Source organism: Electrophorus electricus, chromosome 18 (genome assembly GCF_013358815.1).
Source record: "Electrophorus electricus isolate fEleEle1 chromosome 18, fEleEle1.pri, whole genome shotgun sequence".
Lineage (NCBI taxonomy): Eukaryota > Metazoa > Chordata > Actinopteri > Gymnotiformes > Gymnotidae > Electrophorus > Electrophorus electricus.
This window is the reverse complement of record NC_049552.1, coordinates 9,648,636-9,663,460: the sequence shown is the minus strand read 5'-3', so window position 1 is coordinate 9,663,460 and position 14,825 is coordinate 9,648,636. Positions and strand designations below refer to the sequence as shown.

General features: G+C 38.9%; 1 protein-coding gene across 1 annotated transcript in view; it reads left to right on the top strand.

Moving 5' to 3' along the window:
* Positions 1-6,505: 6,505 nt before the first annotated feature.
* insra (insulin receptor a) overlaps positions 6,506-14,825 on the top strand; it is a 44,524-nt gene continuing 36,204 nt past the window's right edge. Inside the window, exon 1 of the mRNA XM_035536505.1 lies at positions 6,506-7,810. Within this exon, the coding sequence (XP_035392398.1) occupies positions 7,735-7,810 (76 nt within the window). The 5' untranslated portion in view covers positions 6,506-7,734. The remainder of the gene's footprint in view (positions 7,811-14,825) is intronic.

The window sequence follows — 14,825 nt, the reverse complement described above, 5'->3', positions numbered from 1 at the left end:
AACGTTTACTTGATTTTGCTGTGCTGACAGATTAAATGTTTTATTTTTTTACTCATTGCTCCCAACCTGTGCTGTCTGCATATTGTCTTTTAATTGTATTTGTATTATTATTATTATTATTATTATTATTATTATTATTATTCTGAACCTAGTCCCATTAACATCTTACAGTCCTAATCTGTTTTCAAGATGGGTTCAAGAGATTTTTCCTAAACTGCCAGCACCAACGAATAGACTGGCATTTTCACTTACTGACAGAAAATGTGTATGCCTACTTTTTAAGTATCTGGGTCTGAAGGATTAATATTCATATAAATTTGAGAATTTGTCATTAACATGCGTAACAATAACATTTAAAATTGTGATTTTGCAGTTTAAAATGTCTAAATCTACTGCAGTTGCAATACATTGCTTCTGTAAGGATCACTTATACTTGCTGATGGTAATGTACCATTTTCATTTAATTTTGAGCAGTGATTCACTCACTGACCAACAGAAGTCAGCATTGTCTTAGTAACAGGTAAGCCCAGGCCTTTCCTTCAGAGCAGTTTACGGTAAAATATTCGTTTTAAATCAAGTCTACATTAGGCTAAAATCTCCAGGGTTCTTATGGGCCAGTCATAGCGTGCCACTTACCCTCTTCATTAAAAAGCACATAATAATGCCATCACACTAAGAGGGTGGACTTGACATTTTAGTATTGCCATACACAAAAGGCTATTACGTGGGTTTCATTTTTTATAAGAAGACAATACATGGGTACAGAAATAGCAGGCATAAAAGTATTAGAGGGGAAACTGTTTTACAAACAATGCTAAACTGGGAAAATAAAATCTTAGGTGTGCATGTGAATAATTTATGTATAATAAGCTTTTTAAAAAATAAATAAAAATTGAGTTCAGGTGGAAAATGTAAACATGTAATTATCATTATAGATCATACATGAAATAGTGAGAACTTCTCTTAACCAGTTTTTTAAAAAACCCAAAAAACCCAACAACAACAGTGCAATCCAACTATATTATACCACTCCTTCAAGGAGGGGTAACCTTTATAATGGCTTCACAAATTATTTGAAACATAATTATTACAGTCTATTATTGAAGGTACTCCTATTTAGCCAAGATGATGCACAGAGGAAGATGGTCCAAGACTTGGTGTTCTTCATCCTACCATTGTCTCCAGAGTCTCCAGTTTTGCTGGTGTTGGATACATCCAAAATACATCCAGTACATCCCAAAAGTGCTGGATGGGGTTGCATTCGGCTAGAGTGCAACCCAAACCCAAACTGGAATTCCTCTACATCAAACCATGTCTTTTAAGAATCTGACTTTATGTACTGGGGCAAGGTCATGCTGAAACAGGAAAGGCCCTTTATCAAACTGAAGCCACAATGTTGGAAGAATATAACTGTCTAAAATGTGATTGCATGCTATAGCATTAACATTATCTTTCACTGGAACCATGTGGATCTGTACCTCAAGTACTTCAAACCTCAAGTAGGGCTCAGCTTGAAAAACCATGCTTCAAGTCTCATGGAAGACAAGCATTGAGACTATATTCTCTGTCCTGGCTCCCAGATGGTGGAATAAACTGCCACTTGCTGTCCGGACAGCAGAGTCCCTCGCAGTCTTCAACCGCAGACTGAAGTGTTGTCTAACAAACTCTAGTACTTATTGTTTATGGCACTTATCATTATCTAAGCTAGACCTTTATGTATTTCCTACTTCTAGGCATCAGCATTGATCCCTGTATTTCAACAGTATTCTAGTTCATTGGTATCTTGGACTCTAACCTACTCTACTGGTCAGGATGTATTCTATGAGTAAATGACAGCACTTTTGTAAGTCGCTCTGGATAAGAGCATCTGATAAATGCCATAAATGTGGCTTAACCCAAGCATAAAATACAGCTCCAGACTTATCTCAATACAAAACTTTACTGTTGGCACTGTTTTCCTAAAGGTAGTGTTCTCCTGGCATCCACCACACCCAAATGTTTCCATCAAACTGCCACATAATGTGATTCATCACTCCAGAGAACACATTTTCACTGCTACAGAACCCAGTAGTGAGGTGATTTACACCAGCCCAACCAATGCTTAACATTGCACATAGTGATCCTAGGCTTGTGTGCAGTTGCTCAGACATGGAAATCATTTCATGAAGATCCAGTTGCTTCTAGAGGCAGTTTGAAACTATTTCAGAATAATAGCACTCACAGTTCATCAATGGCAGACGTTTCATGAACTGACATGAACTGGCAAAGATGGCATCCTAAGAGAGTGCCACATTTTAAGTTACTGAGCTCCTCAATATGGCCTATAGAAAGTAAAGTTGCCATATGAGGATTAACACGGCTCTGGGTATGATCTGGTATTATGATATATGTCAAGGCCTGGGACATATATGTGATGGCATATCTGTGCTGATGTGGACTTGGCTGGGTTTTGGAATGGGTGAGAGTGCTGGACGAGACTCCTTTATCCATTTGTCAGGGATCTTTGTGAAGAAACATGGCCTAGAAGACAGCCAAGAGTTAAAGGTCAACTCTGCAACTCTGAATGTTTGAGGAGAGCCTGGAAAAGGTGGTAGAAAGGAAGGCAGAACAGGCAGTCACATGGCAGGAAACATGGTTACAGGAAGTACTCCTTTTTAAAAAAAAAAAAAAGAAAAGAAAAAATCCCACCATAGGGGATCAGGCAGAACAGTCAGTTAAACTAGGATAGCTCTTTTCAGCCATATTTGCAGGGCAGATTGTCCTCCAGGAAGTTCTCTGTGAATCCATGAATGCCTTCATTTTCTTTAAGAGCTCCTATCTCCATTCCTCCTATGTTTCTGCCATCTTGGAAGGCTATGTAGGCTTCCATGTTTTATCCTCTGACATATGCAGGGTTGGCCTTTAACCCCTTGTGGGTCTGTAGCCTGCTTAAGAAAAGAAGTCAAGGTCTTTGAGGCTGTGCTGTCACAAGGATTCCTCCAGGGATACTGATAATTAGTGATGCAGTGCTTGTATGATCACTCTGGATGCAGCTGTCAGGCTTTTCACAAGCTGCTTGTTGCACACTGATATCACTGCAGTGACTGATGTCACAGAATGTGTGTTTGAGTGTTTTGGAACAGCTGTAGATGCAGTAATAGATTTTCCATCTATTAGACTATATGACCTTTTCTTACCATCCTCCCATCACGCCACCATTTGGATGAGCCAGTTGATGTGCTTTCTAAGTCCAGATGTTTGTAGCTTAATTCTCTGACTATAGACCTAATTAGTAGATTCAGATCAAGAGTGGGTAACAGTTCTTTACAGTAGAATTCACTAGTGCCAGCCAGCAGTTTGCACCAACAGGAGTGTGTGGTAAGCAGCTTCATGGGACAAGATATCAGAATTCAGGAATTAAAAATGTAATAAGATCTCATCTATGTTTTTAGATTTATTTATTTATTTGGCTTTTTGAAACGTATATCCAGTTTAACCAAATTATCTCTAAACTAATTAGAAGCTTCAGTCGTGTAGTCTGGCGAAATGTTTTCTTTTCTCAGAATCTTTTTTTGCAAGACCTTTTTGAAGGATCTTTGTATATCTAGAATATTATAGCAGAAAGGGTTAAAAAAAATCACTCTGTTTAGTTTTAGTTTCAGCCAGTTTCACTATTGTTCACAATTTTTCTTCACAATTTTGACCTTTTCTTGCACATGGAGAGTACTGTGTAGCCATGTCACTGCCTCTGGGAGGCAGCACACAGCAAACTGTGTACTTGTTTGGACCTGAAAGCACCTTTATGTTGTTATGGAGACACTCAACCAAATACTGAACTAAGAATTGATATTAGGAGCTTGAGGTATTCTTCACTTTCTCTCCCTCTTTGTGTGTCTCTCCCTTCCTTGTTATTGGCAAGACTGGTTTAGTAAGTGTTGACAAGGCAGAACAATAAATTAGTCCATAAAAAAGCTCAGAACAATAAATACCTTTTAAAAAGATTATGAAGCAACTTAAAAAAACAACTAAAATATAAAAAATACAAGCAGCAAACATGTTACAAGTCTTCATTAACTTTGCAATTAATGTGAAAGTGTCCAGTATTGATCAATGTCCACCAGTGTTTGTGGACCATATTTGGGGGGGGGTTCTTTGTTTTATTATGAAGCCATTAGAGTACACTACACTACTGTATTGCCATCCACAGGCAAATCAAAGATTTCCTTTCTTTGCATGCCATTTTTTGGTTTGCTTCAATTCACTCTGTGTTTTGAGTTGTTTATTGCCAATTTGTTCCCTCTATTTGTGTTGGTACACTGACAGATTCATTGGATTCGAAATTTAGTTATTTTCACAGACTTAAAGCAGCATGGTCAGAACAGCAGTGTTGTCCTCACTAGCACTCAATGTTCTCTCCTCCAGAGTGGTGAACTAGATTGATGGTGTTTCTTTTCTAATATGAGCAATTAGAACAAAGGTCACCTGAGATTAACATGTACAAGTGATAAGTGACCTTTTGCTGACCATGTATGAGAGGCTGTACATTGCTCTCACTGACATGTTAATCAGAAATTGTTGCTTCACACCTGTGCTTACTGGTTTACTGGTATCTTTTCTCCAACATCTTGAACGTCAGATCTTATATTCTTTTGTCTGTATAATCTCTTGGACTTCATTAAAATGAGTTAATTCTTTTTCACTTTGAATCCTTTGTTATTAACTTTTTATCACCAACTACACTAACCAATTTGATTAGTTTTCTAATTTCCATCTCTTTTCTAGCATTTTTTCTTTTGTTTTTTAGATAACCATCTCACACATCAGCTCACCGTTTTATTAACTGAGGCTTGTCAGGGAGGTTCTTTCCCCCACATAATTTGTACCTGCCATTTCAGTAGGTTTAGGGCAGTATTCCCACACACAATGTGACATTTCTTGGAACTGAGGATGTAAACAGGTTACAGGCCAGAAAAGAACAGAGGGATGTTTTTGTGCCTATGCGCCCAGTCCTGGGTTCATCAGGAAGAAAGCATATGAGTCATGTTTAGCCTTTTGTTGTACTATTCACAATGTTACCTAAAGCTTTCCATTTAGAACTATAGCTAAACAGATATCATTTACCTCACAGCAGTAATTTATTTAAAAATAGAAACTTCAACATTTTCTAAGGTTTCTGTATCTGCTTTTTACCTCTGATGAGGCTTAGTCTTACCCTGTGCTGGCATTAACCATGTTGGCAAAGGAAACTACATTTAAATTAAGGCAAATTATAAAAGAAACTGAAAAATGCCTACCAGTGAAATCATTAGCTTTCCAAAGAGCTCACAACACAGAAGAATTTGGCAACAGAATTTGAAGACTACATCACAAGATGTACTCTTCTGTATAGTTCCAAAAGGCTTTCTACTACTATATCTATATCTTTCTTATTATAAAATTCCCTAAACTGATTTGACAGCATATCACCATACAGAAGGATCAAGGAAAAAAAATATTACTAAAAAAACAAACTAAACAAATAAGACCGTCCACTTAATGAATGATTCTGTCCAAATCCTTCATATTTTTCCAGTTCATATATATTTTCAAGTTCATATATATGTTTAACATATTTTCTGCACTCAGAGAAAAGAGGCCAGCTGACTGGAATAAAAACTGAACATGACCAGGATGTGTTGCAGGTATATAGAGAAGGTTACCTTGTATACCCTGTGTTATTGCATGCCTGTCTCAGTCTAAAAGAATGCAAGGAGGCAGAAACAAACACATCGTTTTGGGTCAGACCACTACACTATATACTATATGCAGAATGTGCATGGTTGCTGCTTGCAGACCATCTGATCAAAAGCCAGTAATGATTTGGAAGTGTCTGTTAAGAGCCGAACCTTTCCTTGGCTAATCCACAGCAGCAGTATCCACATGCCCAAAGGTGCCTCAGGTAGCAAAATAAACTGGTCGGATGTTTTGTATCAAACAAAAAGTGAAAGGTAAAAAAAAAAATCGAACAGTATTGATCTTATGTATAGGTTTATATTTGCTGACTATTGATAAGTTGGGGAATGTGTGACATGTTCACATTGTTTGTTCAAAGGTAAAATTAATGCTACATAGATTTTTAAAAACAAACTGAAAACACTCTGAAAGTATCATGTTGCACTACGTACAACTTGGGAGGAACTGTATTTCCCCCATTTTCTAATTACATTGTTTATTTATTAAAGTTGTCTTTGGATTGCCTAAAGTGGAAGAGCTGATTAAAGATTCCAGGACCAAGGAAAATCTCAAAACGCTTTACTTGCATGATCTGAAAATCAGTTGTCTTAAATAAACTCGGTTGTCTATGTTGATTGTATACGTTAAGTATTATGAACATGACCTTTTGTGGATTCTATTATATTCTGGTCTAACTTCGTCCTCCACGTAATTTGTAAATGCTATTCTGACATTGTACGTGCACACTCTCCAGTCCAATTCCAGTCCGCATTTCGTCGCTGCCCTGTCTGGCTTTCTGGCAGGTCTTGTTTACTGGCGCAAATACAGGAAAGGGGATCCTTGGAGAAGGAGAGACATATCAATGCACTAGCTACCTCTAGCGTGGGGAAATCTATTTTTCCGATTGTATATTCTGTTAATTTACTTCGATGTGTTTTCAATGATTCGACTGAATATTGAAGAATAACTGCGCTCAGCTTCATCAAAAGAATCTTCGCTCCCTTTTATACAGATGAGCCAGTTCGCTAATAAGCCTCAACGACACGGCTGAAAACTCGGGTGGAAGCCTCGCCGAAATCTCAGCTTTTGCTGTCTTGCCTACGCTTCAAGACCTGCTAGCCCAAATATGCAGTAATTGTGGAGAGTTAGTTACACTTTAGGGCTTGCGCTGGTGTGCTAACTGCTTTATAGGTGACAGTGGTGCCAAATGCTTCGCTATGGTTAGACAGTGGCTCTGACGCGCAGTGACCCGTGAAATCTCCTAAGCCACGCTAGAAAGTCAGCTAGCACAACCCAAACTGTCACCCGAACGTGAGAATAAAACATATCGGCACTACAAGACGGGAAACATCTGACAAATAATACCACAACTGCTAGTTGATTATTATTGTTATTTAATAATAATAATAATAATAATAATAATATTTTAGTGCCTTAGGGGGCCGGAGAAAACTAAAACTTTGCGAACATTTTTTTGAAACGATTCCAAAATATCTAACCGCTAACTAGCGAAGTTAAATTTGATTTAGCCTTAATTCACGAGTAGCGTGGCAATTCCTTTGGTCTGCGAGTAACTCGCTAGCTAGCTTGCTAACCAGGATAACTAACGCTGGTAGCCAAGAGTTTTTTTTCTTGGGGTTAACATTAAAGTAGGTCGGAACGTGTGCAAACGGAACGTGTCAAAATGAAGACTCTGAAAACCATAATTAATGTTCACACGCACTGTATTTTATGTCGATGGTTACTCTGAATGTAAGCTCGCTACCTAGCAATCTTCGAGAAGTATTTAGCAACCGCTTGCGTACAGTGCATTGTAGATAGCTAGCTAATTAGCTAACATAGCTAACCTAGGTAATTGAACACGTTGAAGTTTCCTCTCCGCCCCTTTTTTTGAGGGGGTGACAAGTTTTCTGTTTTTGTTTTTTTTTTACGTTTCTACTATCTTTGACATAATAAGCGTATTTTTAATCAAACGAGGCACTTTTCGATTCCCGACTAATTTCGCTACAAGGAACAACGTTTTACCATTTAAGCGTGGTCACGATGCGACTACGGACTTTGATTGTTTTGGTTGTCTCAGTCTACACTATTTGGAACTGTCAACAAACAAACGGAGAAAGTGAGTATCTTATATAATTTAGTTAAATCCTTTGGTTTTCGTACACATTTCAATTGGAAATGTAAAAATCTAAGCTAGCTAACTATAATTGTATAGGAAGGTTAGATTCGCATCCTACCACGGAACACGGTGTACAAGCCAAGCAACAGATTGCAAAGTGTGTGTGTGTAATATATATATATATATATATATATATATATATATATATATATATATATATATATATATATATATATATATATATATATATATATATATATATTACACACACACACAGGTGATGTTAGTGCGGGCAGGATTCCTTTTAACGATTGCCAAGGCCGCTTATCAATACTACGTTTACATGGGTGCAAGGATTCAAAATCAGTACCAGAAGGAGAGGCCCACCCCGAGGAGCACTGTAATGGTTGGAGTTACCTAGTAAAACAAAAAGTCATTTAGTTAAAGAATATAGCTTGATTGTTAACTTTGACTATTATATCCTGTTCTTAGACAAAACACAATGGAAAAAAGACCCAATTATTAACTAAATTGTTGATATACTTGTAAAATGTGTAATTTAATTATTAATTAAGGCTCTTGGTATTGCTATTACCCTGTGTTTGAAATAGCTTTAGCAGCAGTGGGTTTTGGACTGTTTGTCTTCAGTCTTGTCCTTATTGAATGTGTTTCAGTGTTGCACACTGGATGTTTGTTTTTCCATTAACATCAAAGCTTGGAGTTTTACCCTCTAAGCTGTGGAGAGTCAAGTGAAATCATGAGGGCTGTTCATTTCTAGATTCTAATTAGAAAATGTCTGTGTTGTGATTTAAACAATGTTCCAAACTATGTTTTTGTTTTTCTGCATGGTATGGGGAGACTTCCTGAAATAGATGAAATAAATATATCTGTCCTGTTGAAACATTTGGTCATGTTGAACTTTAAAACAAACATTGGCTTGTCTTTAGTTTAACCTTCAATTAGCATGTTTTAGTTTTTAACCATGAACCAGTTACTTAAGTTTTTATTTTAGCCAGCAAACCTGCCCAGCAAGCAGAGCTGTGCTCTACAGCTCACAGTGACTCTCTGAAGCCCCTGTTGGGTCACTGAACGGCAGGGGTCCCACTGGCCTTCACTAAGTGATGGCAAAGATTGAGTTGGCATCCCAAAATAGGCCACGTGGTTTGTTCTTTGCTTTGAGTGCATTATATCCTTCCTGCTGTTGCTATTTGGTGGTCCTGCTGTAGCAGATCTCACATGGACCTGAGGTACTGACAATGAATGTTATTACTTATGAGGTAATGAGAGTAAATGTTATCCCTCATGGACCCGAGGTAATGAGATTATGAGAGTAAATGTTATCCCCCTTGAGAAGCAGTGCCATCTTATGATACAGAGAAAGAAATGTAAACATTTGTGGAATTTGAGATGAAAAGCAAATTAAGTAAAAGCCATATGCATAAAGATAATGCATTTAATCTTTGAATCCTTTTTTTTTTTTTTCTTCCTCAAATTATTTAGGGTTTATTACTGAGCATTAGTCAGGCCACCCACTGTGCATTACTCTTGTTATTTGCCCTTCCTGAAAGTGTTCTTAAATGTTAGCCCTGTTCAAGCCATCGTGACTGTCCCAAAACTCTTTGGGTGTGGTAGAGCCAAGCTTGTATGATTAGTATTTTTGAAAGGGGAAAAAATCTCAAGTTAATTTTGCCACATCCACCCTCCCATCCACCGCTTCAATGAGTGACAGCAATTGAATATTTCATAGTTAATAGCTGGACAAATTGCTGAATGAGTCAGCAGAATATTTGCTATGTCATTATCAAATACACAATATATTAAATATTCAGAATAAAATGTTATCAAGAATAACACGAGCAGAAGACATTTGTCCAAATATTTTGACAAAAGGATGCAGGCATTTCATCATTCATTCAGTTTACATTCTATATGGCTGCTCATGAAGACCATGCAGTACTTTGAAGTTTACCTGCTGAGTAATTTTGTAAATGTACAAACATGTTTCAATTTTTGTAAATTTAAGACCACAAAAAACACATTAAGTGATAAACTGGCTACCACCTGTTGCTTACTTGGCACTGTAAGACACAGGCTGATTGCTTCCTTTATTGCAATCTATCTTTAATTAAGTGATTACTCCTTTTTCAAAAACACTTCGGTTTGCTTAATTTTGTTTGTTTTTGAAAGTACCAGTAAAGCTAGCCATTTATGTTCATCTGTACCAACCACACAGGAGTTGGTTAGCTTTGCATAGCATTAGATTATGTACCATAAGTTAACAGGAACATTTGTATTGCATCTCAGATATGAATGTCTTTACCTGATAGATTTCATGCAACAAATGAAGTCACACCCGAAAGCTGTACAGCTCCTTATTATAAAATCTAGAGGTTGAGTAATGTCATGAAAACCAGTTTGTGCAAGATTTGGTCGGTTGATTTAACATAAACAGGTTGTGTAATTGGGAAGCTGGCCCACTTTGTGTTCCCTGCATGAGAACATGGCTGCAGAGATGAGGGAGACTATTTTGGGGCCTCACTGTCGGCCTCGTTGGTTTTAGAAATGCACATAGAGTCCAATTTCCTCTGTAGCACATACTGAGTGGTCTCCAGCAGACTGTTTAAATGCATCCATGCTCATTTAAAAAAATATCCTCCTTTTGTTTCCAGCGTTTATTTCTCACAGGTGCCATAGGTAATAATCTCACAGTTTATCCTGCTGATCTCACAGTTTGTTCTTGCCTTCTTGGTTGCATTGCATACATTTAGGTTAACTGACAGGATGCAGGCTGCATAGGTGCTATGACTCTGCTGCTATTGGCCGTCACCTCTTCACACATTGTAGTAATTTATATTAACCTAATTTCTTAGAACAAGTTATTCACTGAGAAATTTGTTTAGTCAAATAAACTTTATTTCTTTTATTTAAACTTGGATTATAATTTTTCTGTATCCTTGTGTTAAGGTGTTCTTAAGTCACACTAGGAAGAAAAAACAGACTATTGTTTTCAGTCGAAAGAGTTAATTGTATCTTCAGGTTTTTTTTCTGAGGAATACCTAATCTTTGACATTAATGATTTGGAGTTAAACTAGCTCTATTCTTATGAAATAATGCCTCTGTCTTCTGCTGCTTGGTTGCTTTGTTAGCACATATCTGAAAGAGTGACATGTAATTTTGATAAATTTACGGCATTTAGCAGACGCTCTTATCCAGAGCAACTTACAAAAGTGCTTTGTCATTTACTCATAGAATATATCCAAGTACAGTATAATAGGTTAGAATTAAACATACCAATGAACTAGAATACTGTAGAATACAGGGATGAATGCTGATACCTAGAAGTCCAAAATACATGAGGTCTATCTTAAACAATGATAAGTGCTATAAACAATAAGTGCTAGAGTTTGTTAAAAAGCATAAATAATGCCCTACAATAAGTACCAAATTAGTCAGTCAATAAGGGAGCAGTGTCAGTTGTCCTTTAAATATTCTGCAAATAGATGGGTCTTAAGTCTGCGTTTGAAGACTGCAAAGGACTCTGCTGTCCAGACAACAAGTGGGAGTTCATTCCACCACCTTGGAGCCAGGACAGAAAATAGTCTCGATGCTTGTCGTCCATGAGACCTGAAGCAAGGTATTTCAAGCCGCGCCGTACTTGAGGTTCGAAGTACTTGAGGTACAGATCGGGCTTTGACAATTGACCTCATGTATCAAGGGGCTGGTCCATTTTTAGATTTGTAGGCAAGCATCAAGGTTTTAAATCTGATGCGTGCAGCTACAGGGAGCAAATGAAGGGAGCGCAGCAGTGGAGTAACGTGTGAGCTTGGGAAGATTGAAGACCAGTCGTGCTGCTGCATTCTGGACAAGTTGTAGAGGTTTAATGGCTCTTGGAGGAAGACCAACAAGTAGCAATTTGCAGTAGTCTAGCTTTGAGATTACAAGAGACTGCACAAGCACCTGGGTAGCTTCCTGCAAAAGAGAGGGTCGAATCCTTCGTATGTTACAAAGGAGGAATCTGCAAGACCGGGTTAGATTAGAAACTTGAGTTGAGAACGACAACTGGTTGTCCAAAGTTATGCCCAGGCTACGAGCAGCTTAAGGTGGTGATACCAGGGGGTTCTCAAAGGAAACAGTGAGGTCATGATAAGGGGTGGGAGTACCTGGGATGAACAGAAGCTCAGTTTTACTGGGGTTGAGCTTCAAGTGGTGGGCTGTCTTCCATGACGCGATGTCAGTCACGCATGCCGAGATACGTCTGGAGACCTGCATGTCAGAGGGTGGAAAAGCAAGAAATAATTGAGTGTTATCGGAATGGCAGTGTTGGGAGAAACCATGAGAAGATATTACATCACAAAGAGAAGAGAAGGGGGCCTAATACTGAGCGTTGTGGAACACCAGTGGAGAGTCTGCACGGTTTGAACGTGGATCCTCTCCATGTCGCCTGATGGGACCGTCTATCCAGATAGGACTGAAACCATCTCCAAGCAGAGCCAGTCACACCAAGCCTGGAAAGAACAGAGAGAAGAATGTTGTGGTTCACTGTGTCAAAGGCTGCTGAAAGGTCTAGAAGAATCAAAACAGATGACTGTTTGGCAGCTTTAGGGGCATGAAGTTTCTCAGTCACCGCTACGAGGGCCGTTTCTGTAGAATGTGCCGGTTTGTAGCCAGACTGATTGGGATCATGCAGCTGGTTCTGGGTGAGAAAGAGAGACAATTGATTATAAACTGCTCGTTCAAGGGCTTTTGAGAGGTAAGAGACGTGATACTGGTCTGTAGTTGGTGACGCTGGAGCTGTTAAGTGTGGCCTTCTTGAGGATTGGTACCACCCTGGCGGTTTTGAATGCAGTAGGCACGTATCCAGAAGATAAGGAGTTGTTGTTGATGACAGAGATGAAATGAAGCAGATCTCTTGCGATTGTCTGGAACAGAGCAGAAGGAATTGGATCCAGCAGACATGTAGTCGGACTGCTGGAGGTCAGGAGTTGAAGAATTTCATCTGTGGAGAGAGGAGAAAAAGAAGTCAGAAAGTTGGATGTTGGGGAATGCACATTAGTTGGAGGAGTGGGAACAGAGGAAAAGGACTGGCGGATTGCTGCAACCGTCTCCTCAAAGAAGGTGATAAAATCTTCCGGAGTAAGAGATGAGAAAGGGGGGGAGGGGGAGGATTAAGGAGAGAAGAAAAAATTGTGAAGAGCCTGCATGGATCAGATGATGATGATTCCAATTTCTCCCTGTAGTAGGATGACTTTGCAGATGTTACTACCAGTGAGAACTTGGAAAGGAGAGACTTGTATGAGCTAAGATCTGAATCTATGAATCTATTCCTCCATCTCCTCTCTGCAGTCATTAGTTCTCTCCTGTGGCAGCGAAGTGTTTCTGTTAGCCAGGGAGCGGGTGAGGAGGACTTAGCGGGTCTAGAGGAGAGAGGGCACAGAAGATTCATTGATGAGGAGAGTATAGAAATGAAAGTATTTGTAACTGTATCCAAAGAGAGAGAGGGTAGAGAGTCAGGATGAGGAAGGGTGGACAAAATAGTAGAAGTAAGGGAAGAGAGAGTTATGGAGTGCAGATTGCGACAGAGGAAGGAGGAACATGTTGGAGAGGACTGGATGGAAAGAGAAGGAAGGGAGACAGAGAAGGATGGAAAGTGATGGTCCAAGAGGTGGAGGGGGGTGACTGCGATGTCCGATGTTGTGGTGGTACGGGTGAAGATCAGGTCCAGAACATTGCCCGCTTTGTGAGTTGGAGGAGGGTGGTTGAGGGCGAGGTCAAATGCTGTCAACAGCAGAAGGATGCAGGAGGAATGCAGCTTGTCTGATGGAAGGTTGAAGTCCCCAAAGAGAATGAGTGGATTTCCTTCAATGGGGAAATGACTCAGAAGGATGTCGAGCTCATCAATGAAGTGATCTAGGGAACCTGGAGGGCGGTAGATGACAATGATAAGAACTTTGGTGGGGAAAGACACTGTAATGGCATGAAATTCAAAAGAGGAGATGGAAAGAGTACAGAAGGAAAGTGGAGTGAAACGCCACTCTCGGGACATTAGTAAACCTGTGCCACCACCCCTGCCAAGATGCCTCGGAGAATGCGTCAATGAAAAGGCAGAGGACAGATTTGTGGATGTCTGAGATAAAGGATTGAGATAATATAAGAAGATACTTAGCTGAGTTTGTAAAGTCCTGTAGGTGAGATGTAGATTAACTGATTTCAGAACACCACCAAACCTCCTCTAGATGTTGATTACCGCTGCTACAGACACATGTGTCTGTAGCGGAGTCGTCCTAATTTAAGTCAGTTCAATAAGTGCTGAGCCCGCCCCTCAATTCACACCTAAGGTCAGGGTGAAACTACACCTGTAGTGAGTAATCACAGCTACCAAGCAACTAACAACTAGATTTAGAAAACAAACCTTGAATTTCACAGAATCTAAGACAAAAGTAAGTGAACTCAGAGCCTACCGTAACCAACCAGATGATAATCCAACGAGAAAAAACAAAGCTGTAAAAAGCTGTAAAAGTTGTAACTTTAATCTTTAACTGGCCTGATATGCTTTCATTGAAAAGTAATGGGAAATGATAATGGCAGATAAATTAGTGAATGCAGATGGGCCACCGCCTGCACTGGTATCTCATGGTTGCGTGAGCACCTTACCTTAAAACACCTTTATTTCTGACAGTTCAGATTTACATTCCATTATTGTTTTTTGTTTTTTTGTTTTTCTCCAAGTTCTCTTTAGACTTTCTGGTCTTTAATGTGATTGACAAGCATAAACCAGATTCTGACTAATATAAATTTGTCATACTGCTTCGTATTAATTATTAATGTTTGTTTCATATACGTGAGGACAGTTGGGTGATTTTTTTTTCTTCTATATTGGGTTTGTTTTCAAATTAATAAAAAAGTTTCAGATAAACTTGATATACTTGGTAATTAAAATTACTTTCAATCTCCTACATGTTATGAAGAGTCAAAAATTAACCGATAAAACAGACGGGATGTTCCTGATCTCTGTATC